Raw genomic sequence first — 26,889 nt, 5'->3', positions numbered from 1 at the left:
CCGATCGACTAACAGCGCTCCTCTACCCATCTATGCTGCTGGGTGGACTGAGGCGGTGGGAGGGAGGGGGGGGGGGTTTAATAAACTCGCACCGCTGTTTCGAACTCCCGCCCCGGGAGATGGAATTGAACTGGCCACCTCTGGATTGCTTGAAAGTTGGGTGTGTCGCTGACCATTGAACCACTGGGAGAGAATCGGCTCTGTGCTCAACCGAGCAAACGGGTCGCGTGAACTCCATTGGGCCGGAGGTGGAAATTCCACATTCCCGTGGCCGGACCAATATCTCTTTTAGGGATTTTTTTGGTTAATGCTATCCATTCCATAGATATAACTGCTCAACCCCGAGCTATTAATGCTTTTATACTGACGTTGCCTTCGCACTGTTCGTCTCTTGGCGTTCTCCGGTCTGATACCGGTGCGGCAAGGCCATGAAAAAATTAACCCGTAAAAACAAAGTTTTTCACTCTAAATCCTTTATATGCGTGGCGGCTAGAGTCCTCTCGTCCTCTGGCTTGAGATGGCTGCCACCTATGGGTCAGATGATTGCCTGCCACCATTAAGGAATTGGTAATTAAATATAATTTATTTTTTCCTAAAAAGTGTAAAATTTAGGAAAAAAAATTTCACGAAAATAAATTGTCACGCACAACGAGTCTGTGTGCAAAATGTCAGCTCGATTGGATCACGGGAAGTGGGTTAAAAAACGACCGAAAGATTTGCACGGTCGTAAGCGCGCAAGCAAGCAAGCAAGTGAACTTAATATAAAGGATTTAAAAAGGCTGTCTCTGGTGTAGGCCAATGCATTTCAAAGGCAATGCTGCGTATATGATCAGAGCATGTTTGTTTGCATGTTTTGCTACAATTTTGCGTGGTTAATGCAGACTTGATGCCTTTTAATATGTATCTATTTGGTGTTTGACCAACTTAACATCACCGGTTTTATTGCCAAGGAGGGTAAAGCCTCTTCTTATTTTTTTATAATATTGACACTGGCAAAAATGTCCCATAGATGCTATCCATACCGGGGGATGGCACGTGACGGTGAAAATACTGAGGAGTCGTATCTAGAAGAAATGTTCAGTGTGCGCTCACAATGCCACCCTTGTGGTGACTGCGTCGGTGAAATATATCCGATTGCAATGTGTGCCATTTAACCCTGGGAGAGCCACTTCGCACGATCCAACAGGAAATACAACACCTGAATGGGAACTCTCATTACTATTATTGTTATGAAGTTGATTATTGTTGGGAGGGGAGGGAGGGGTGCATGAGATCGGAGGTAGAATGATTCACGCGCTCTGAACCTGGGTAGCCTGAGTTTGATACCCGGCCACGGCTAACGTATCGGTGGTGGGCGATATCCGCACCGATCTTTGTGGGTACCCCCTTCACCAACATGTACTCACCCAGCGTGGTGATGTACGGTCATTCCACACACAGCGATCAAACACGAGTGCGGGTAGCCCTTCATCCAGCAGTGGACCGATAAAAGGGCTGCAACGGTTAAAGTAAAGCATCGATATTTTTGTTCTGGCCAGGTGGCATATTTGTTAGTGCTCTTAACAACGAACAAGAGCTCCGAGAAAGGTTAAGTGTTCAGTTCCTGGTCGTGGATCGATCCAGATTATAATAAACTGCCATGCTCCAGTGTACATCACAAACGTGTTTGTTTCCATGTTTTGATCTTGATTTGAAGTTTTGCCGTGACTGCAGGGATCCATACTCTTTGGTTCTTTGGGTAAAGTCACGTAGGTATAAAATAAAATAAATTAAATCACGACGTTTCGATCGCAACACAAGCAATCATCGTCAGGTGGGAAAACCACAGCAAAAATTTTTTTTAGCTGAAGTGGGAAGAGAGATACCGTGCCACAAGTGTGTGCGGTAAATGTAGACTTAACGCCTCGCAAGCAGCTGTTCTCCGCTTGGTATTTAAACATTTTAACAATTGTGTTTCATTGCCAGAAACGGTAAAGTCTATTCTTATATTTCGATTTAAAGCTTTCAGACGCTGTCTTTCCGACAGACCTGTTCTTCACCTGAGGACGGCTGCTTGTGTTGTGGCCGAAACGTCGTGAGAATTGTATTTTATTATGTTTTATTTTTATTATTTCACTTCTAGTGACTTTACCGAAAGAACCAAGAAGATATATTCTTACATTTTTCATCATTATGATACTGGGAAAAAAAAAATTATCGCGTGGATACCATGCCCCGGTGTACATCCGAGACATGCTACTGCCGCCCACCCAAAGGGTCTCTTAAGATCTGGGGGTGCAGGTCTTCTCCGTGTGCCCAGGCCGAGGCTCCGGTCGATGGGGCCACTGAAGTTGTCCCCCCGTGTGGCCCCCAGACTCTGGGGCGCTTTCCCCCACGAGATTTCAGGGTCTCCCGAGTCTGTGGGAGGGGGGGGGGAAATGTGTTGATGAGGTTTTTTTTTCAATTGTAAGAGGAACGCAAGCCCGCAACAGTGTGCTAGGTAACAACAACAACCACAACAACCGGGCAAAGACATCAGCGAGGCGGACGAACCCGACACGATCAATTTGAGGGGAAGACAATCAACCCGAGGGAGCGGGGGTAAGGGTATATCGTCCCGAATCAGTGGATATCTGACCATACTTCACCACGCCGGTCAGTACGGGTTGGTGAAGGGGAGCGATCCAGGAACAGTTTGGATGTCACTCGCTGCCGACGTAAGCCGTGGCCGAGAATCAAACTTAGGTGGCAGGGTTCATAGCGCAGTGCACGAACTGCTGTGCCACCGCTCACACCACAAGACTACAAAGATCCCACCAACACAGATGCACGGACCGTTTGGGCTAAGTGCTGTTAGCGAATATGAGACCACCACGGCATCCAAGGCGTTTGCGTGGCAATCGCCACGCCCGGGTCGCATTTGTCTACCCAGTGCTGATGTTCACACACTGCACCGGGTACTCATTGAAGGCTGAGTTGACCTAGGGGAGGCCCAGGACCTGGTTCAGATGTTTGTCAACGATGTTGGCTGCGAGCGGGTCACCGGGTTTGTGGCAGAGCGCGCTAACCACACGGCACACCAATCGCTCCCCGCATAGACACAGACACACAATGTGCAGTCACACACAAGAGAAACACCGTGTGACCGCTGAAAGCCGACCAACAAAGGCAGACGGCTTCGAATCCTGTGTTCATCTTTGAACAAGACTCAACTTTTGAAGTGCAGATGTCACATTTTACATTTTCCTGCCAACTCCCCCCATTATCGGCCATCTCCACAGAACTCCAAACAGCACGGGAGGGGAGGGAGGGGGCAGGAGGGTGGGGCAGGGGGGGGCTTGTGAAATGTAACACCGCCCTGCCGTGTGGCTTATCGGACAAGAACGTTGACATTCACTCGTAGAGGTCTCAAATGCGGCTTTCGCTTGAATAAATAAGTGCCATTTATTTAAGGAAATTAACAAAAATCGATTGGACAGGTACAAATTCATATCTCATCGGAAACAAAAACTGTCTCGCTGGAAATCAGAACGAATATTCGCATTGTTATTAAAATGGACTTGACTTACTTCGAGTCGTACGAGTGGGGTGATCTCTCAATTTATTCGGAATTTACTTCTGGAGAGGCCCTGCTTTCAGCCGCAAACAGCAACGCCACTGTAGGGTTCTCAGTTGAATGCGCACGCACATTCACACTGAGTTCAGCGCGGATTTGGATCACGGCGGTCCAAAAATACGAAAGGTGACGCCAAAAATATGGGGCACACCGACCAGTTTCATAATAAACACGATTTATTTAAAGCACACATTTTCTCGAATCGGACGCAGTGTTCGACTGAGAACTCGGACGCGCAGAGGCAAAGCTCAAAGTCCCTGGTACTCCAACTTGGACGGGTGAGGGTCTGGACGGGTCAAATCTTGAACGAGTGAGAGCCTCAGCAGTTGAAAGCTTGGGCAGCTGAGCCTTGAGCTACTGCTTGAAGGTGGATGATGGTGCTTGGATGCTGCTGCTTCGAATGCGCAGTGGCAAAGCGAGTTCCAGACGGCTGCCGGTGCAACTAGGAGGAGCGCCGCTCAGCCAAGACAATCTTGGGGTTTGTGGTTAAATTGCAAAACAGGGGGAGGCTGGACACTCCCTATTTGACTCAACTTATTGAAGAAGAAAAAAACGGGGAGTCTCCCGGTAAATGTGGTTGCGTAAACACACCGTATGAATGCGTTTTCATTTTTAACGGCGTGCGAACCAGGGGAAAGCGGCTGCAACTGTGGAAGCTGGGCGTGTCCCCAGAGTGGCTGGTTCTCGGTGGTTATCCCTTATAGCATTGCAAGGCAGGACCCGTGAAGTTCGCCTCACCGCAATTCGTCACGGGAAGAGCAAAAAACAATTGTTGTTCCGAATTGTAATTGTTTGACATCTTACACAATTACTGTCGAGTGACTGTTGCAGTTCGTGAGCAGCCTGTGTATGTAAAGATTACATTATCGGCGCAATCGACATTTCTTTCTCCACCCTGTCTAAGGAAACAAAAACCGACCGCACAATACCACGGAGTTTTGTCTAAAATTGCGCGGTCGTCTATCAAACTTGACATCTGAAGGCACGGCGGCTTTGTGTCCGGGGTTAAGCCCACACATCACAGTGATCGAAATTGTTTGCCAACATTTTAAAATTACCCCGCAAATTAAACTCAAATTGGGATGACACTTGGCGACATCCCTGCGTCCCGCAAAACGAGGCGCACACGTGATGATCGCCTTGCTAATACCGAACGTACGAACTTGGGTTAGATCGCGTAAATATGAATGTGTCGTAAAACCCGCCACCACGCGACACAGCCAATTGGTGAGGTTTGTCACGCCAACAAAACGTTCCCAAAACAATGACGATGTTTTAACGGCACATTCATATTTACGCGACCTAACCCAAACACCTCTATTGTGGATAATATTTAACACGTAGGCTTTCGCGACAAATATTATTCATAATCAACGTTTTTGGGTTTAGATCGCGTTATTTATAAATGTGTCGTAACCCTCCACCACCCGACACGGCCAATCAGTAAAAAAGTGTCACGTGACAAAAGACAAATAGTTCACTGCCCGATGATGCTGGATGCAATTACCAGCGAAACGTCGTGCTACTCAAATTGTAAATGTTGTGGTTTCACGGTTCAACACACCGGTGGGCTAAAGCAGTGAACTATTTGTCTTTTGTCAACGTGACACTTTTTTACTGATTGGCCGTGTCGGGTGGTGGAGGGTTACGACACATTTATAAATAACGCGATCTAAACCCAAAAACGTTGATTATGTGGATAACATTGTTCGCGACAGCTTACCACGTGTTCAACCACCGCGTCGTTAATCAAATTGTTGTCAACTCCCACCAAACCCCAATCGGCATTCCCACCCTGCATCCCTCCACGCCCTCCGCTCGGCACGCTCGCGCTGTGAGCTAGACATGTGCCTCGCGTCGATAGCGCGCGCCGGGTGCCTCCGTCGAGCAGCAGCGGAAAGATAAGTCACGGATGTTGTTTCGACCGGGCGCGTCTTCTTCTTCTGCGGATTTACGACCGCGTCGAACGTGCCACGCGCGCGGGTGCTCGACCATGAAGCCGCTTGCGTCAGCGCGGAGTCCTTGAACAAGCTGTGCCACCCCCCCAGTAATGACAGCACTTGACTTCGCTCACGACTCTCGGTGTTTGGGGCGAGTGATTGCATTCATTTACGATCGTCCAGTGGTCGGTATCAGATCACCACCAGACGACGGGCAGATATCGTGCGCGTCCTGTTTGCATGGCATAAGTAGCTGACCGTTCGCTGAGCGCACGCCCTTACAATAGTTTTGTTTTTTTACAGAGTGTGTTTCATTTTTTGCGAAAGATTTGAAACGATTGCGAAACCAATTTACAATGGGGGAATTATCACGCCAGCAGTTTCTGCTTTGAATTATCACCATGACCATGAGCAGTGGCAGCATCATCAATACCATGAGTGTCATCATCATCAGCAGCAACATTATGAATATCACCATCATTATCACCATCATCTCTCTGAGGTCGGCAAATTGAGTGCTGCACATCAAGCACTGGCTGTGGTCGTCGTTTTGTACCGAGGATAATCCTCGTCCCCGCCATAGAGATGTGGAATTTCCACTCACCGTCTCTCTGTACCTTCAACAGAGCCGAGCCAAACGCTCTGTTGAGCAGGGCGACGCTCTGAATAAGAAAACAAACCACGACATCATAATTACCATCACCATCATGAGCCGTGCTTTATCCACTGCTGGATGGAAGCATCCCCCCTTCCCCACCCGACACCAAACGTAATTAAAACGCACATTTACCGCGATGCCCACGACTGCAATGAGCCCTCAAACCGCGGACGCTTTGTGAATGGACTTGCTCCGGATGGTTCGCGTGCAAGTGTAGAGACCGGATTTATCGACCGCTCGGCCTGCAAGGTGCACTGCTGCTTGCAAAAACCTCCTTGATCAATGCAGCGGAATTATATATATATATACACATGTTTCTGTATTCACTGTCGCCTTGACAGCGGTCAACAACACTGCTTTACATTATACGAGAAAAATTAAACAATTGGCGACGTTTCGGGAAATGGACCCACTTTATGTGCGATGAAGAAGGACCATTGCCCGAAACGTCGCCAATTATATTTCTTGTTATTTTATGGCCGCACAGTGTTGTTGTTGTTGTCGACCGTCTTGAGTTTGTTGTTGTTGTTGTTAATTGTGCACCACTGCCAATGCAACAGCGTCACCAATCTTGACATGAGCACCACGAGCTACTAACTTCAGATAATACAGCACTGTAGTCAATCCACTGCTTTTTGAAGGCCTCCCCATGCCGTGTTGGTAAAGGCATTTTATTTTCGCCATACTTCACCGCAATGAGCAATGCAGGTTGGTAAAGATGCCACTCTTGCTCCTGATGTTAGGGAATTGAACTCGGGTCGTCGGGCTTTTAGCACAGCGTGCTAACCACCGTGCCACCAGCTCTACTCGCAGTGCCTTGACAACGAATTCAACTGGGATCAGTGAAATGTTTTTGAATATGTGATGTGAAACCATAGCGAAGTTTGGCCGTGTAACTTGGCAGCTATAGCTTCGTGGATGCAATGAAGGGGAGGAGGAGGAGGACTATGGTGAGTGTGACAATGTGTGCAGGATAGAGGAGGGCAGTACGTATACAAGACGGGCTTTGGCGTGCACCCAACGCGTGCTTCGACCAAGGAGGAAAGACCTAAGAGCAGACGGTGGGAGGCTGTCAGCTCAGATCTCGGGGGGGGTGGGGGGGAGGGGGTCGCTGCATCTCTACCGTTGTGGGATCCAGCGGAGGGATAGGGAGCGTTGGAAACAAGGAGGTGCAGTGGCATCAATGGCTTTGGCCACGATGACCTCTTGAAATGAGTACTGGTGCGCTGGGGTGGCACTCAGGGGACCAGCCAGAATGTTGCTCAAGGCGATGCGCCTGTTTTTAGCAAACGGTCAGGAGTGAAAACGATCTTCTTCGACGAAGTCAAGGAAAGTAACAGTAGCGGTTTAGTACAATTGGTGTCCGCGGCGGTCTTATAGCGTGAGGCTGTCGCGAGGGAAGGCGCTGTGCTTCGGGGACATCGGTCCACAGTGGTTTCATGAAGAAGGCTGCGGTGATAATTGGGTTTTTACCCTTTTATCTGGCAACAAAACTGACACCTTTTTACAAGGAGTCAGGTTTGCATTGACCACAATACCTGCAGTCAGAATGCAAACAAAAAACATACTCTGATGATGTATGTACTGTCCTTGAAGTTGATTGGTCCACACCCGAGACAGCTTTCCTTAGAGCCTAGTCTCACATGGTGTTGGACCAGATGACGCCAAAAGGCGCACAACTCAAAAGACAATGCACATCAGAGTATGAGAGCTCGGGGTAAGCATTTACACCATTGGAACCTCATTTGCCAGCAGAATTCTGACTGCAGGTATTGTGGTCAATGCAAACATGACTCCTTGTAAAAAAGGTGTCAGTTTTGTTGCCAGATAAAAGGGTAAAAAACCAATGATCATATTTTGCTACTGGCAAATGAGGTTCCAATGGTGTAAAGGCTGCAGTGGTCGGGACGCATCGGCAGAATGAGCCCGGACAACATCCCACGGCTTTGGCCACGTGACACGAACGTGGACGAAAACACGAGCAAGCCAAGACGAGAGTGATGCATTTGTTGTTGGGTCACGATTCATCTGAAGAATATCTCATAAAAAAAATGTGGAGTGGACACAACATATGTTGGAAGCCACGAAAACGAGTCTTTTGTTTTGATTTAAAGCTTTCGTGACTGCAGGGATTAATATTCTTAATAAAATACAAATATAAAACAATAAAAATATTTTTATTGTTTTATATTTGTATTTTATTATTTCCCTTCGCATTGATACTAAAGGGTGACGCCACAGGAAAGGAGTCACACGTGACGACGCTTTCGTGCTCTTCGTGCCACAAATGTGTGTGTGGAGGGGGTGGTGTGTGTCACGTGGTATCATCGGGTGACGTCCCTGTTGTTGGGCGCGACGACGCGTCTCAGGTTTCAAGTTGGTTTTGTTCAACCAGCCGAGAACTCAAGAGACAGGATGAGTCTCATCTTCTCGAGTGCCCTGCATCACCCAAGTGACAACACAATACAACCTACAGTCATAAGCTCGATAACAAAGGGGTCCAAAGTCTCGACTTGAACAAGAGTAGCGGCAGAAGCAGCAGCAGCAGCAGAGTCTCCGCTGCACGAAGTTCAAGAGGAAGAGAATTCCATCCAAACGGCGGGAGCAGAGGCCGAGAAGTAGCGGCTTCCCACCACGGAACGACGGTTGACGACTGTGCGTGCGCTTTGTAAGAAGGAGGAGGCCTTTTGTTGCCGGAGCAGAGATAACGTTCCAGAGAGCAACGTGAGATGAGAGAGGAGGGGTAACGGAGACCGTTAAAAAAATCTGAAATCCAACATAGAAAAAAATCCAACCCCGGCCCCCCCCACATCCACAATGACACTGGTTAAAGAACCCCAAAAAGTTAGCTACTGACACTGAATGAAGGAGTTAATGGCAGCCAAATAAAGAGAACCATTGTGGAAATTCGCTCGCTCGTGAGCTGACGGAAAGGTACAGACTATGTCGGCGATGATGATGATGGTGACGACGAGGCGGTCCTCTGACGAGAGTAGGCTGGCGTCGGCTTGCGCTGGCTTTCATCAGCGTCTTCACCGCGCCCTTGAACAACGCAGCGGTGACTGCACGGGCACCCGTCTGTTTGAGCCGCAGCTCAAAGGCAGAGCGGAGTTCAGCGGGTTGGAGAGGAGCACTCGAGAAGCGACGGCTCAGCGGCAGATCGAGAAACGTCCCGAAGCGGGTGGAGAGGGCCTCTACATATATAAAATAATAATAACGAAATAAATTAATTCTTCAAGTTAATATCAAAAAAACGTACCAATTTTTTAGGGTCTCGTGGGAGGTGGAATCACTCCCCATCATCGCCCACTCCCCACCACCACCACTACACTGGCTCTTCATTAAACGCGACGCGGGCGCGCATCCTGTTGGCAGAGCCCTCGGGGAGCTTACGAGGGCTCGTGCGCGACTCTCCAGGGCTCGCCAAAGAGCCCTGGGCCCCGTCGGCCGAGAGGCTCTTCTCCCGTGGCAATGTCCTCACGGGGTCGGCCACTCAGGCTGCAGTCTGGGCGCCACAGGGCACGGGTGGACGGGACACATTGGCAGATAATGACTAGTTTGGCTTTCTATTCATTTTTCCTGTTAACAGGTTACATACTGATTTCAAGCTTTCGTGACTGCAGGGATTCATATTCTTGGTTCTTTCGGTAAAGTCACGTAGAAGGGAAATAAAATAATAAAAATATAAAAGATGTTTTAAATAGTTTCATATTTTTATTATTTACATTTTTTTAATTGTTTTATATTTATTTTATTTCATTATTTCCTTTTTACGTGACTTTACCGAAAGAACCAAGAATAGGTTACATACTGTCACCAAAACTATAACCCCACCTTGATCCTAACCCCAACCCCCACGTTGATCCTAATTTAACCTTGACCATCTGAGGATAATTTCACAATGGCTCTAACTCTCACCGTAACCTTAACCATGACCCTAACCCCTGAACCCTGACCTTTGACCCTAACTTAACCGTGACAGTCAAGCTCACTCGGACACAACCTGAACCCCAGACTGAGCTCTTGACAGAGGTGGCACGGTGGACGAGCGAAATCCTAATTAGGGCTTGCCTCGGCCCATCATCTCTCTGGGGTCGATAAAACAAGAACCCATTTTCTTAGGAATTAAACAGGGGTGCCCTATACATAGGCTCGCCTCCACCATATGAATGGGGAATTCCCATCACTGGCTCAGGGCTGTAAACCGATAAGCGCTGTCTCAATGCTCACTGGAGCAGGCTCTCACTTTAGCTTTGACTATATATATACAGTACTGTATTGTATCCCGTATGCACACTGAGCGGGGGAATTGCAGCGACAGCGTAATACGCCGACTTGCACTCCCAGCCACGGCTCACATCAGTGGCGAGTGATCTCTGAACCGATCCTTGGGCGATCCCTCTTTCACCGCACCGCATCGGCCAGCGTGGTGAAGTATGGTCAAACAAGCCATCAGAACCGACACGGCGTGGAGAGAGGCTTTCATCCAGCAGCGGGTCGGACTTGTGCTTGTGTACTTTGTAAAATACAAAATGTTATATCAGTTAATGCAGCCGGGCGGTACGGCACCAACCAAAACAGCGGCATCTGACAAGGAGCGAGCGTGGATATTGGCAAAGTGACGGAGGTGGGTTTGCGAGTCGGATTAGCCGGTTGGTTAGTGGTAGTGTCAGTGGGATGGCTGTGCTAGTAGCTGGTAAGCTGGTGGGGTAGTGGTAACGCTAGTGGCTGCTGAGCCAGTGGATTAGTGGTAGGGTCAGTGGGATGACTGTGCTGGCAAGTGGTTAGTTATCTGGCTATGGTTGAGACTGGCATTTGACACCTTTAATTTTGTTGACAGTTTTTTTTTTATTTCTGGTGCTTTGGTGTGGCGATGGCAGAGGTCGCAAACGGGTTTTGATTCCTTACCCGTACCCGGCCGCACCAGGGTCGCAAATGGGTACCCGTACCCGGCCGGGTACGGCTACCCGTACCCTACCCGAAATGAGTGACAAACGGTGACTCACCAGTGACTCACGGCCTACCCGTACCCATACCCGGCCGCACCAGGGTCGCAAACGGGTACCCGTACCCGTAGCTGGCCGGGTACGGGTAGCCGGGTATCGGGTAGGGTACGGGTATCGGGTACCCGGTTGCGACCTCTGGGCGGTGGCCAGAGCGGCCCACTCGCCCCACCTCCGCCTTTCCCACTCCTTCGTATCCTTTTTTTTTACGTCCGCTCGCTCGACCACCAGCTCAATCACCGCGGTCGCGACGATCTCCGTCGGTCGACGGAGCCGAACGGCTCCGAAGAGGCGGGACAGAGGGTCGCTGGGCCTGTCCGTCGTGAAGGCGCGCGTGCCCGGGCTATTTCAGATAAAGCGTGTCACCCCCACTGTGCTCACGACTACTGGGCAGCAGTGGGCGAATGAAGCAATGCGCTCTTCTCCCCGCCTGTTGCGCAACCCCTGTGCCCCCTTACAGTGGCCGCGTGTGTGCGTTGCGCGGTGTGCCTGCGTGTTCATGTGCCGCGTGGGGAATATGGCACTCGCCGTGCGCCCAGAGCAGCGACTTGAATGTCAGTGGAAACACTGCACGGCGTTTCCATATTCACACACAGGCACGCGGCGCGTGTGGCTGGACTTGGTGGCAGGGTGGAGCAGTGGTGACGTGTCTCACACAAACGAGGGTCTGGGTTCGACGCCTGACTCGGGCACCTTTCTGTTGTGCGTGTTGTTTGTGCGCTCTCCCTGCATGGATGGGGTCATCAATGCCGGTTAACTCCTTATTTGTTGGGTCTTTCGGTAAAGTCGCGGAGGTAGGTTCAAAATGAATGAAAATTACATGAAGAAAAAACTACCGACGTTTCGATCACAACACAAGCGATGACGATCGCTAGTTTTGTAGGGACGGCGGCCGTGTACACGTCCGCCGTCCCGACAAAAATAACAACAATAATTACCAAGCTCTTGCTCGTGGACGCAAGAGGGTAATGATTGCGTTCTAATTGTTAACTTTGCTGCGTCTGGCTGCTCCTCTTGGGAGACTTGTTAATGCTTGAGCAATGATTAGTGAAATACAGCCAACAAAACAACCGCTTATTCCACAGTCCCCAAGCCGATGATTTTTACCCGTGAAAGAACGCTTTGTGCCGCTGAGAATCTACGACTCCGTGTTGTCCGCCCACATTTGCCTCGTTACGACGCCATTTCATGGAATAAAAAAAACACTGCTGAGTGAGTCACTGAAAGTGCCGTTTAATGTAGGATCGCTTTGTTAGAGCCTCTCGGCCGAGTGGCTGCTCACAGAAGCTGATTCAGAGACACCGAGACACTCCGAGTGCGCCACGGTGGCGAGATGTTAGCTACCTCGCACGATATGCAGGAGGTCGTGGGTTTGATCCTGACCCTGACCCCTGTATAGTTAGAGTTTGCATGTTCTCCCAGGGGTCACGGGTATTTTTCTCCGGGACCTTTGGTTTTTCACCTCCACATTTAGAATCAACGTGCGTTTAGATTATTCGGCTGCGAAAAATTACCAGATAATAAGCCACTTCGTTGAGCTGTCATTTGTGGCAAAGTCACTTCTAAAAAAGAGCTATATAGGTCAGTGAGATTTACTTAGTAAAATAGTAACGTTTTGACCTGCGTTTGGAAGTCAGGATTCAGCCGTCAATGATTACATCAAATGGATAGTCTGCCGTTAAATCTGTAAATTGCGAGAAAATTCAACCGATGAAACCACAAGTTTCAAACAAGACACACAATTTTTTTTAAAAGCACGCAACCATTGTCATTGTGGGAAGAAAAAACCCATCGGCATTTCTTGACCGCACTCTATCAGGAAGCATTTCCTGTCCCCACTCATGTCTGAACGCGTGTGGACATGAGAATGCCGATGGTATTTTGCATTCACACCAATCACCATGTGCTTTTTTACGCATTTTTGCGTCTTGTTTGAAATTAAAGGCCTGCACGCAATATTAATTGATATTGGGCCTTCATGACAGTTCGAAAATAGTTCAGCTCAAGCAACCGTTAATTTTTTTCCGATTCACTGATTGCAACATGATGAACATTCTTTAGAGGAAGTAATGCAAGATCATGCCACTCATTGTTGATAAAATGTTGATAAAAGTGTTGAATGTCGATAAGGGGTCAGTGAAGTAGTGTGGCAGGGTGGCGCAGTGGTACAACACTCGTAATAGAAACACGATTGGTAACGATCACATATTTCTGTAATCGGACGCAACATTCGATCAAGAACTCAGAGCCGCGTGGAGACTTAGCTCAAGAAAGAGGAACCTGGGTTCGATTTCTGACTTGGGCACCTTTACATATGGAGTTGTATGTTTTCCCTTGGCACTGCATGGGTTTTCTTCAGGTTCTCCAATTTTCTCCAATAATCAAAACAATGCAATGCCATTGGCGTTGGCCAAACATCCCACTGGAGCAGGATTCTCCTGAAAAATTGTCTTGGGACTCAGTGGGGCTTTCCTTGGTTAATAAATCATTATTATTGGAGCCTCAGGAGTAGTTCTTTGGTATCAACTTCCGAGGGCTTTGACATGATGCCGACGTCAAACAGCTCAGTGCGGGGAGCTCTGATTAGAGATGTCTTCATCCCGTGACAAATTGGCAACAGCACAAATTCAAATGCAGATGGGCTGAGAAAAAAAATATTAAAAAAAAACGCCGTTTAAAAACAGTGCTCTCGACTACTTGGATTGTAGGTTTGAATCTCCTTAAAAGCCTTGCCAAGCACAAACACGGTGGGTCTATTTGCAATAATTTGCCTCTGCCCTGCACTCGCAAATGCCTGCAGATATTTGCGAACAGTTCCACAATTTCAAGCGCACACTCCAGCGATGTGGGTCAGCGAGAGTTGAATTGTGGATGTAATTACCAGCGAAATGTCGCTTTACTGAAATTGTAAAATGTTATGGATTTACTCTCCAACACACTGGGTGGGCTGAAATAGTCCACTCATTTCCACGTTTTGTTCACGTGACAAATCTTACTTATTGGCTGTGTCGAGTGGTGGCGAGTTAACGACACATTTATATATTTACGTGATCTAACCCAAAAAACCGTTCGTCACGAAGGGAGACAATGCCTCAACAATACCACGGCGGTGTTGGATGTGCTCAAACTCACTTTCCATCCACGCTAGGACGATGGTGCTGTTTCGTCGATATAGGTGTCAGTCAATCAATCAAGTCTTTATTTTCTATAGAACTATTTCGTGCAAAAGATGCAATTCAAATTGCTGTACAGGTAAAATAAAACATTGTTGAAAGACTAAATGGCAAGAACAATAAAAGCTATTTCCATACAAAACAAAATTGCATTATAATAAATTGCTAGCGAAGGCATATACAAGAAAAATAGCACTATAAAATCATTTTAGAATAAAAAGTAAGTTTTTCGATTTAACTTAAAATTGCTTCATGATTGCGAAGCCCTGAGATCCCCTGGCAGGCTGCTCCATAGACGAGACCCACGCACAGTGAAGGCCGCCGTCTTCTTCGTGAGTTTTGGTCCTGGCCCTTGGGATAACTAAAATACCTGAACCATAAGTCAGGCCAATAACCTATCCATAACAAAGCCACAGTTTCCAGTAGCTCAAAGTGATTTCCTGCTCAAATAAGACATTGTTGCTCATCTTCCATTTACAGCCCTGAGCCATCTTCTCGGTTCTTTCAGTAAAGTCACGTAGAAGGGAAATAATAAAATGATAAAAATGAAACATCATAAAATACAATTCTCACGACGTTTCGGCCACAATGGAAGCAGCCGTCCTCAGGTGAAGAACAGGTCTGTCGGAAAGACAGCGTCTGAATGGACATTCAGACGCTGTTTTTCCGACAGACCTGTTTTATTATTATTATTATTTTATTATTTCCCTTTTACGTGACTTACCGAAAGAACCAAGAAGATGAATCCCTGAAGTCACGAAAGCTTTAAATCGAAATTTAGCCCTGAGCCAGTGGTGGAATTTCCACATTTTTATGGCAGGAGCGAGCCTATCCAGAGGAAACACTGCTTACTTATCCACAAGGTGATACTAATTTTATTGACCTCTGGAGAAATGATGGGCTAAGTTATGCCCTGGCCAGAATCTAACCGTTCCATCGTGAGTTGAGTGCTGTTTCAAGCGGGTTCACGTGACAGTGCAGATCTCCCTCGGTTTGAAGCTTTCGTGACTGCAAGGATTCATACTCTTAGGTTTTTTCGGTAAAGTCACGTAGTTAAAAAATAAATAATAAAAATAATAGAAATAAAATAATAAATCACGACGTTTCGGAGGCAACACAAGCTTCCGTCTTCAGGTGGAACCGTCACAGTACAATTGCTGTATTTTTTCTATTATTTTATTATTTATTTATTATTTATTTTTCACCTACGTGACTTTACCGAAAAAAACCTAAGAGTATCTCCCTCGGTGTTTATCATCATCGACATCATCCCAATGAGGCCCATAAAATGCCTACCGCTTTGTGGAAGTCGGCAGTGGCTGTGCAAGGCTTCACCGGCCACCCCAGCGAAGATGAAGATGACCTGGAATAGGAGTCCTGTTACGCAAAGCATTTCCCAACGCGCGCGGCTGGCTGGCTGACCGGGGGTGTGAACGCCCGAGAGGGGGGCAGCTCACGGAGCGCTTGAGGAGCCCCAAGGGTCTTGAAGCCGCCTCTGAGTGGCACACCGAGTGCCACTTGTGCCGCAGCGCACACGGTACACAAGGGGTGTACATACGCACGCGCAGAAACACGCGTACAGATGCTGTGGAGCTAATCCACAGGGCAGGGTGGCTGCCTGGTTAAGAGGTAAAAGACAAAGATCCCCCCTGTAGCCTTAACAGACTATGAGAACAGGTTTTCCCTTTTTTGGCAACAAAACAGGTGTTAAGATTTCGATGTAAAGCTTTCGTGACTGCAGGGATTCATCTTCTTGGTTCTTTCGGTAAAGTCACGTAAAATGGAAATAATAAAATAATAAAAATGAAACGTCGTGAGAATTATTTTATTATGTTTTACTTTTATTATTTTATTATTTCCATTCTACGTGACTTTACCAAAAGAACCAAGGAGAGGTGTTAAGATGTTAAACCACCAAACTGAAACCTTTTACAAGGAATAATGTCTCCATTAACCACAGACTATTGGAGCAAGTGCTGTTAGCGAGCACCTATGAACGCCAGCACGGTACACAAGGGGTTGGGTGGCCAGCTCCACGCCTAGCCGCCTTTGTCTCCCCATTTGAGGCTGAGTCGACCTAGGGGATGCCCAGGACTGGTTCAGATAATCGTCACCGGTGTTAGCCGTGAGCGAGACTCGAACTCGGGTAGCCGGGTTCGTAGTGCAAGCACGCTAACTGCTACACCACCGCTCCCCATGCAGTGACGATTATCTGAACCGGTCCTGGACCTGTCCTAAGGTCGACTCAGCCTCAAATGAGTACTGGTCCAGTTTTGTAAGCATCAGCGCTGGGGAGACAAAAGCCGCCATGCGTGGTGCTGGCCATCATGGGTTCTACTCGTTAACTGAACTTGCCCCAACAGTCTGTTGAGGCTATATGGGGGATGTTTGTCTTTGTAGTGTGGGGGGGGGGGGGTGCGTTTTGATAATAATACAACAATAATCCCAGGAAAGCCACACTGAGTCCAAAGAATTATTTTTCAGGAGGATCCTGCTACATTGCGATGGTTGGCAAACACCAAATGGCACTCTATATGTGGCGTTTAGGCTGTGGGGAAATATAAAAAAAAACCTGGAGAACCACGGAGAAACCCCGCGCAGAGCAGGGGGTGACCGGGTCAGCGATCGAACCCAGGTTTTTCTCCTTACAAGGCGCAAGTGTGACAGGCCGACTGCCCTATTCTCTGTTGAGGCTCTGCACGAGGTAATCTCATTGTGCTCTGTGTGCTGTCTCCGCAGGGGTACCGGTCAAGTATGACGCATCGTTCCGTGGACCCATCGCCAACAGGTACGAGCTGAACTTGGCGTAGACACTGGGCCAGGGCTAGGGTTAAAGGTCGAGGCACGAGTTTGGTTCGCCTGACAGAAAGTCGAAGTCATTTCCTGCAAAGCTGAGCATTGAGGTGATGCTCATCTCGCTATTACTGTCCTGAGTCACAGTGGTGGACATTCCACGTTCCTATGGCGTGGCCGAGTCTACTCAGAGGACAATCACTGTTTACTTCTCCACCTTTCTGCTTGCGAGCTGCCGCCTGTCTGGAGTTGAGTCCGGGGTTAGGGACTTTGTCTGGGTTAGGGTCAGGGCAAAAATAAGATTTAAAGTCACGGTTAAGGTTATGGTCATATGATTAGAGTTAAGTTAGGGTCAAAGTTAGGATTAACATAAGGGTTGTTATGGTCATGGTTAAGGTGAGGGTTCAGGGTTAGGTTATGGTTAGGGTTAAGCTAGGGTCAAGGCGATAGGGTTTTTGTGTCAGGATTATGTTTAGTGGCATGGTTAGTTGCAGATATGGTGTTGTTTATGGGTTATGCTTAAGGGTTGGGTTTAAGGGGTTTAGTGTAAGGGTTTGGTTTGGGACGAGGATTAGAGGTCAAGTGTCTCTGAGCCCTTGTCTCACACCCCTGAGTTCAAATCCTGCTCGTGGCTCAACTCAGCCTCTTTTAATCACATCTCAAGGGTGGATAAAATAAGCACTAAGTTGCCTTGTGAGTGGACTCGTCCCAGTCATACCAATGTGGAATTTCTACCACAAGCCCAGCCACTCAAGTCAGTTGATGGCTCTGAGCCAGTGGGTAGACATTCCTAATCCCTCATGGCAGGGACCATCGCTGCGGAGATGGAGCGATGAGTGGAGTCCATGCGCAGGACCGAGCCGGATGACAGCAACTCTGGAGCGCGAAGGTCGGTGACAGCGTGGGGAGGTCTTCATCCAGCAGTGGATAGACAATGGTCGATGATGGTGGTAGTGGAAAGGACCATTGTAAACAAATAAATGTACTGTACGTGCATAAAACCCGATTGACAAATCGACCTCTTCTTCTTGGTTCTTTCGGTAAAGTCACGTAGAAGGGAAGTAATAAAATAATAAAAATAAAACATAATAAAATTATTCTCACGACGTTTCGGCCACAACGCAAGCAGCCGTCCTCAGGTGAAAACCAGGTCCGTCGAGGCGACAGAGTCTGAATGATCTAGATCGGTGCGCGTAAGTCTGATTTTCTCTGAGATCAGAGCTAAGCTAGTTCTAGACAGAATTCGTAGCCTTCTTATCCCGGAGCTTGTTAAAGGATCTCAAAGTTATGTGGAAACCCTCCCCGTAGAGGCGGTTAAATTTCGATTTAAAGCTTTCGTGACTGCAGGGATTCATCTTCTTGGTTCTTTCGGTAAAGTCACGTAGAAGGGAAGTAATAAAATAATAAAAAATAAAACATAATAAAATAATTCTCACGACGTTTCGGCCACAACGCAAGCAGCCGTCGACAGACCTGTTCTTCACCTGAGGACGGCTGCTTGCGTTGTGGCCGAAACGTCGTGAGAATTATTTTATTGTGTTTTATTATTATTATTATATTACTTCCCTTCTACGTGACTTTACCGAAAGAACCAAGAAGATGAATCCCTGCAGTCACGAAAGCTTTAAATCGAAATCGACCTCTATCAATGTTGCTGAAGAGGGACAGAATATCTTTCCCTATGTGGGCCTGGCAGACAAAATTCCTGAAATGTTCAGGGTGGGTTTGGAAATAGCTTTCTCTTTGCCCCGTATTTATAGACTCTGTTAGCAATGACCCGGGCGAAGAGCTACTACTCGTCGAGGGTTGTACACAGCAAGCGCACACAGAGTAAACAACATCACCAAAAACAACGACAAATATTGAATAAAGGTTATTTGACAAATGCTGTTAGCGAGCACATATTAAGGCCGGCACAACAAACGAGCGGTCCATGCGGCCAGTATCACTCACACAGACACACACGTGCGACAACAGTTGGCGTTAGACAACAGCGTGGCAATGACGACAGCCGTAATGCTTGTGCCAGACTAGGTACACTTTAGTCTGCGTGAAGGGGTGACGGCTTCCTGTTCGCTCACAGGACAGGAGACCGAGATGTTATCGGCAGACGGAGTTGCTTGACAGACGTGCGGTCTCTTTGCATTCACCACCGTCGCCGCTCGCGCTCTGCTCGTCGCTCTTCCGTCAGCCCTTCGTTGCTGAAGAGTGGCTTTCGCCAGCTGGCCAGTAGCATGAAGGTGCACCTAGCCTGGCACTGCCCGGTAGCGTCCTTCACGAGCCTACTCCACAGAGGCCGATCTTGACACCACCGGTACCAGTCATCGGCAAGTCCACTCAGCTCCGCATTTCCTCCTGTGCCGCACCAGGCCCACGTCTCTTATGTAATCTGCCCCGTGCTCGTGTAGCCCCCTCTATCCGTCCAAACAGGAGCTCCTTAAATTTCTATTTAAAGCTTTCGTGACTGCAGGGATTCATCTTCTTGGTTCTTTCGGTAAAGTCACGTAGAAGGGAAATAATAAAATAATAAAAATAAAACATAATAAAATAATTCTCACGACGTTTCGGCCACAACGCAAGCAGCCGTCCTCGGGTGAAGAACAGGTCTGTCGGAAAGACAGCAGTCTGAATTATTTTGTTATGTTTTATTTTTATTATTGTATTATTTCCCTTCTACGTGACATTACCGAAAGAACCAAGAAGAGGAGCTCCTTAGGTCATGGTTAAGGTGGCTTCATTCATGACACGAGCGCTCCCACATCCACAATCACACGCGGGATTCGCTCTTAATTTTCACAACTTGCAAACAATCCCCAAAATTGGGGGCCCAGATGGAAAATGTGCGATGAGTCCGATTTGTTTTTATACTCTTAGGTTTTTTCGGTAAAGTCACGTAGGTAAAAAATAAACATTTAATTAAAATTAATAAAAGTAAAATAAAAATCACGACGTTTCGGAGGCAACACAACCTTCCGTCTTGAGGTGGAACCGTCACAGAACGCTGGCAGTATCAATTAAAATTTTAATTTTTTACCTACGTGACTTTACCGAAAAAACCAAAGAGTATGAATCCTTGCAGTCACGAAAGCTTCAAATCTAGAACCGATTTGTTTTGTTTAATTTCGGATTGATCCGGAAATCGAAAGTGATAGCCATCACCGATGTTGGCCGTGAGCGAGAATGGAACTTGGCTTGGCCAGGTTCATACGCTAACCACTGCACCGCCGCTCCCCACACATATACAAAGGCCCCCACCCCCCATGTCAGCCTTTTAATAGATGGTTGGGGCAAGTGCTGTTAGCCGGTACCTATTTGGCATACGCCCACGGACACACAATGAGTTGGCTGCTGCCTTTGGGCATGTCACGAGTATTCATGAAGCCTCCGAGGAGAAAATTCTAAACCAGTCGAAAATAAACACAGTAAAGGGCGCATGCACAAGAAACAAAACGCCACACAATGCCGCGCATGTAAACACAATAAACAGGCATAGCCAATTGAAGAAACCATAAATATTAAATGTGTTGGCACAATTTGAGAGTTGTGTCAACATGTGGTGTATTCGGGGTTGTGGATTACAATAATAAAAATATCCAGACCTTTTGTAAATCCACTGCTGGAGGAAGGCCTCCCCACGCTGTATGGGTGGCGGGGGTTGTTTGACCATACTTCACCATTCTGGTCAGTGTGGGTCGATGAATTGCATTCCTGGGATGGGGGGGGGGTCAGGGATGAGGTAAGGATGGTGGGCCAGTACCAGTTTGGATATCACTCGCCACTCATGTGAGCCGTGGCCATAAATTGTAGTCAGGCCACTGGGTTTGAAGTGCATTGCAGAGACAACTCCTCAAACATGACCAACAGAGTCTTCAGACTCATCTTGTTGGTTCAAGCCTGGTGGTATTCATTCAGACGCTGTCTTTCCGACAGACCTGTTCTTCACCTGAGGACGGCTGCTTGCGTTGTGGCCGAAACGTCGTGAGAATTGTATTGTTTTATTTGTATTATTTTATTATGTCCCTTCTACGTCACTTTACCGAAAGAACCAAGAAGATGAATCCCTGCGTCGTGAGAATTATTTTATTATGTTTTATTTTAATTATTTTATTATTCCCTTCTACGTGACTTTACCGAAAGACCCAAAGAATATGAACACTGCTCCACCTCTTCCACCAAATATGCAAGAGAAACATCTGACTGGATGATGCAAGCCACGCATTTGGCTGTGGTGTCGTAGACAACCTGCGTGGTGACGAGATGTTAACTACCTCGCCTGGTCTACAGGAGGCTCGTGGGTTCGATCCCGACCTGACGCCTGCTGCTGTATAGTTGGAGTTTGCGGTGTCTCTCTCCCCGTTGTTGCGTGGATTTTTCTCCGGGTCCTCTGGCTTTTTCCCTCTCACATTTAGAATCAACGTCGCGCGTTTCGGGTATTTGTCGACTATACATTACCACGTGATAAGGGCCGCATCGTTGGGCTATCATTTGTGGCCAGGTCGCTTCTGAAAAATAGCTATATAGCTCAAAGCGCCTTACCTGGTGAAATAAAAACATATTTTAGTTGGGTTATTAGTCGCGTGCCAGCCTTCAAATCGACTCGCTAACTGCTCTTGGCCCAGGAAAGTGTGTTCACGGCTATGCGGGGTATCTTTATCTTTGTTCTATTTATATTTAATTAAACAATATTTGGTGATGCTACTCAGTTGGCAGCGTTACACAAGCGCATCGCAAAAACACTCAACACCTAAGTAAACAACGCTGTCTTAATATAACACATAGACAGAGGCCAGACATCGTCTGGATAAGAAGACCTCATCACTTATGATTTGAGTTCAAACTCCAAAGATGATTGGGAAATCATCATCATTATCACCACCACCATCATCGCCAGCCCCACCTCCACTCCATCCTCATCATCACAAACGACATCATCATCACCATCACAAACAACATCATCATCACAAACAACATCACCATGACCAACTGCAGTAGCACTCTAGATTATAATCACACGATCACCATCATCCTCATTATCAACTCCACATCATCACCACCATCAACAGCTGCTATTCACCACTAAGTGGCAATGACGTCTCCACGGCGCTTGTGCCAAGCTAGGTGCACTCTGAGGCCACACGAAGAGGTCACGGGACAGACGCAGGTATCATGGGTTGACTGACTGATTTCTCTGATTTCACCAGGATAAACAAACATTCTGATTCTGACTTAGATGGCTGGAAGATGCACCACCTATGATCCCTGCTGCGTCAACTTGCTGCATTTTATCCGCCCGGTGCCTCGCTCGTTGTTGTGAGCGTCGCTTTCTTGTTGTTGGAGGGCGACTGCCTCCAACTGCCCTGGAGCGTCCTTCACAAACAGACACACGTACACACACACATCTGCGCGTGTACAAGTACAAACACAGACCCAAGCTTCAAGTTGATTTTGTTTAAACAGGTGGGAAACTCAAAAGGCCAGGATGGGTCTCATTTTCAAGAGTGACCTGGGGGCATGAATCAGCTAGGAGGGGGTGATGGTCGCTATGTGTAGTCCCAATGGGCTCTGGACCCACAAAGTGGCCTGTGTCTCGTGCACGCGAACACACACAAGGCGTGCCCACAGAACGCAACCCACGCCCACTCGAGACTCGCTTCTCAAAGCAGTGGAAACACGCCACTGGTGCTCCAAACAACTGCCCTTTCATTGATCCACGCGAAGCCAGCGGAAATCAGTCTTGAGTCGTATTCATAAGGTCCGTGAGTTCATATCCTGACCCGGTTTCAACTCAGACCATCAGCATCATCCGCATGAGGTCAGATTCTCAACTTCTGATATTCCAAATAGTGATCGTACGGAAAGAGTGGGGCCAGCCGTAGCCGCTGTGACATTTCCACTCCCGGCTCAGTGGCAGTGCTATGGAAGCAAAAGCTCAAGGCCCCAGGTAGCTCAAGAGCCTCGGATTTAGGAAAAAATGTTGGTGTTCAGCAAACATCTGTGTTCATGCTATCTCGTGTCTTCTATCACGACAGGTACACATCTTTGGCTGACACATCTCTCATCTCACGACATCTCTATGTTGCCTGAAGCACTCTTCTCTCAGCCACGCCATCTCTATCTCTTTGTCTACATATCTGCTACGCATGCCACTATATGGCATCTGCTGTCTCTATCTCGCCCGTCGTATCATTACATCCAGATTCTCTCAACACTTTCTTTCATCTCACTTGCAGTTTATAAATTGACAAGAGGAGGACACAATCGTTTCCGCTTAGGGTCCCAAATGGGAAAGCATCACTGCAGAGATGAGTTTTTTGCAAGGAATATAAAAAGTAGTCGTTATAGATGGGTGAAGATACATTGTAGGGTGGTGACACTCGTGCCTCACAGAGAGAAGGGCCTGAGTTCGATTCCCCACTTTGGTGCATTTCTGTGTGGAGTCTGGGTGCTCTACCCCTGCTTTGCACAGTGTGAGTGAGTGGGTGAGTGAGTGGGTAAGTGAGTGAGTGGGTGAGTGAGTGGGTGAGTGAGTGGGTGAGTGAGTGTGTGAGTGAGTGAGTGGGTGAGTTTGTGGAATTTGGATGTTCTCCCCATGGTTTGCATGGGTTTCCTCGGGGTTCTCAGATCCCCACCCTCCCATAGCTAACACTTCACATACACTGTACACAGTATTGGCCAAACATCCCCATCCAGAATCATTCCCTGAAAATTACTCAATTAGGGTTACACATAGCAACATTTAAAAGTTGGCAGGATTCTCGTGAAAAAAACAAAAAGTGACTTGGAGAAGATCTGCAAAGAGGAGTGGGACAAAATCCCTCCTGAGATGTGTGCAAACCTGGTGGCCAACTACAAAAAAACGTCTGACCTCTGTGATTGCCAACAAGGTATTTGCCACCAAGTACTAAGTCATGTTTTGCAGAGGAGTCAAATACTTATTTCCCTCATTAAAATGCAAATCAATTTATAACATTTTTGACATGCGTTTTTCTGGATTTTGTTGTTGTTATTCTGTCTCTCACTGTTCAATACACCTATCATTAAAATTATAGACTGGTCATTTCTATGTCAGTGGGCAAACGTACAAAATCAGCAAGGGATCAAATACTTTTTTTCCCTCACTGTATATTTAGAAAGATGCGTCGATATTATTTAGATGATTATCACGCTACGAATGTCCTGAATGAGGGTGCCACTTTGTTGTGCTATCAATTGTGATAATCAGATCGCTTCTGAAAAATAAGTTAATAGCTCAGTGGACTTTGTCTAGTAGGACGGGGATGGCTTAGCGTTGTATTTGTGTGTGTCTGGGTGATTTGTTTACCTTCATTGCACCTTGCACTACTGTCGAGTTTTGTATTGTTTGTTTTTGTAGCGTTCTGACCCCGTGCCCCTACTGGACATCTGTGCAAAAAAACTTGATGGCTAATCGGATTCCTCCAGTATAAAAATTCTGAAAAAACCAACAACATTCTGATATTCTTGGTTCTTTCGGTAAAGTCACGTAGAAGGGAAATAATAAAATAATATAAATATTAACAATAAAAATACTCACAACGTTTCTATTGCAACACAAGCAATCGTCATCAGGTGTGAAATCCACTTTTTCAAATATTCTTGCTGTGGATTTCACACCTGATGATGATTGCTTGTGTTTCAGTCGAAACGTCGTGAGAATTTTTATTGTTTAATATTCATATTATTTTATTATTTCCCTTCTACGTGACTTTACCGAAAGAACCAAGAATATGAATCCGTGCAGTCACGAAAGCTTGAAATCAAAACATTCTGATACACATATATATTTACCGCATGCCTGTGGCTGTAAGAATGGGGTCGTATTCCCGAGTCTTCGCGCTCAATGGGTGGTGATGGGGTGGTGGCGGGCACTGACCGGTCGCCCTATCTTCACAGGAGCTGCACAGACATCATCTGCTGCGTTCTCTTCATGGTGGTGATCGCCGCCTACATCGTCTTGGGTCTTCTCGGTGACGTTCGCACGCGCGGAATCAAATTGGAATTCATTCACTTTATTCATTCGTGTTAGCGGTTCTACATGCACACACAGAGGCCGCTTCTCCATCTGCCAGGCTTAAACCCAGCCAGGTGGTTTCCTGCCACACGTATGAACACTTGCTAATGGGATTTTGTCGAACATCCCACACATTATAGGACCACAGAGCTTGGGAAATTGTCGACGCTGGCTCTGGCTGCTCTCCCGCATCTCCTTTTCCTGCTGCACGTGAATCATTCTCTCTCTCTCTTCAATCAATCAAGTCTTTATTTCTGTAGCGATATTTCGTGCAAAGGATGCCATTTAAAGTACTGTACAGATTAAAAATAGTTAATTGACTAAGTCACAAGATTGAATGGAAGCTGCGCCTGTAAAACATTCTGAAATTGTTACTTAATTACGGCACAATCATTGATTCGTCGACCCCACTTGTCCTCTCAGCCTGGTTGAATGGAGATCCTCGCAAGGTCATCTACCCGACGGACAGCCAAGGGAACTACTGTGGCCGGGGCAACTACAGGTTTGGACGATGCGACGGCATGTCACCGTCAATCCGCACAAAGCTCCACGACCAAGTGCGGAAAAGCCACGCGGCTCCGCATGGATTCCGTGACGCTTTCCAAACGCCCTTTTGTTTTGTGGAAGTATTTATTTGGAAGCAGGAGTCTGGGCAAAATGTGTTCGCATATTTGCAATCACTGGACAGTATTCCTTTTTTGCTCTAGTTATTGCCTCCAAATTTTCGGGCAATGTTTTGACCAATGAGTGAGAGTCCCCAATAGCAACACCACTTTCACGTTGGGTCATCTACGGCGGGTAACCCCATGCCGGGCACTGCCCCAGCTCGAGGCTGCTTAGCCTCTGAGATCTGACGAGGTCGCGAGAATTCCGCGGTGATCTGTAGCGGTCGCTCGCTGGTGGTTGGGTCTCCACTAGAGGGAGCTCTAGAGGGCCCCAGACTTCACAGGGTCACATCTTGACTTATAGCTTTCGTGACTGCAGGAATTCATTTTACAGGGTCATTTTGCAAAGCCGTGACACGCTGGCCAAACGGGATTGGAATAGTACACACTTTACCCCACCAAAGACAATTATCCCCCGTATAGCCTCAACAGACTGTTGGGGCAAGCACTGTTCGCGAGCACCTATGAAGGCCGGCAATGGCACACGAGGGGGTGGGTGGCCAACAACACTACGCCCGTCCGCCTTTGTCTCCCCAGCGGTGAGGTTTACACACTGCACCAAGTACTCATTTGAGGCCGAGTAGACCTATGGAGGCCCAGGACCGGTTCAGATAATCGTCACTGGTGTCGACCATGAGCGGGAATCGAACCCGGGTCGCCGGGTTTGCAGCACAGTGTGCTAACCACTACACCACCGCTCCCCACAACCACCAGACGCGACCTGCTGATGCAGCCGAACCCATTTTAGCTGCTGGGTGAGCAAAGATTCGTGCGTATTTCAGATATTCCTCAATTTGTCAACTGCCAGGAGATCGAATTGGACCAGCGACCTCCTGGAATGCAAGTCCAGTGTGCGGACAGTTACACCCATGGCAGCGTCCCTGATATAATATATACGATCAAAATTACAACTTGTGCACAAATGTTAATTTGCTCTCGTCCGTTGTGCGATATGAACGCGCACCAAGCGGCTTGACGCTGGTAAATTGCCGACCGTGACACCACTGTGGTGTATCACAGTGCTGTTGTTGTT

At 47.5% G+C, this 26,889-nt stretch overlaps 2 protein-coding genes across 3 annotated transcripts in view; one reads left to right on the top strand and one right to left on the bottom strand.

The window, feature by feature from the left end:
* Positions 1–26,889, bottom strand: part of LOC133354780 (uncharacterized) — a 417,798-nt gene that overhangs the window by 31,247 nt on the left and 359,662 nt on the right. The gene's annotated exons all lie outside the window — the stretch shown is intronic.
* Positions 1–26,889, top strand: part of LOC133354583 (choline transporter-like protein 4) — a 63,088-nt gene that overhangs the window by 6,566 nt on the left and 29,633 nt on the right. For both annotated transcript variants that reach the window (XM_061571532.1, XM_061571533.1), the window contains 3 exons: positions 17,109–17,157; positions 25,074–25,147; positions 25,615–25,693. In XM_061571532.1, coding sequence (XP_061427516.1) covers positions 17,109–17,157; positions 25,074–25,147; positions 25,615–25,693 — 202 coding nt within the window. The remainder of the gene's footprint in view (positions 1–17,108; positions 17,158–25,073; positions 25,148–25,614; positions 25,694–26,889) is intronic.

Source organism: Lethenteron reissneri, chromosome 48 (assembly GCF_015708825.2).
Source record: "Lethenteron reissneri isolate LAM-NWPU_2019-01 chromosome 48, ASM1570882v1, whole genome shotgun sequence".
Classification (NCBI taxonomy): domain Eukaryota; kingdom Metazoa; phylum Chordata; class Hyperoartia; order Petromyzontiformes; family Petromyzontidae; genus Lethenteron; species Lethenteron reissneri.
Note: the sequence above shows the minus strand (reverse complement) of the source record. Positions and strands in the feature narration are given on the sequence as shown.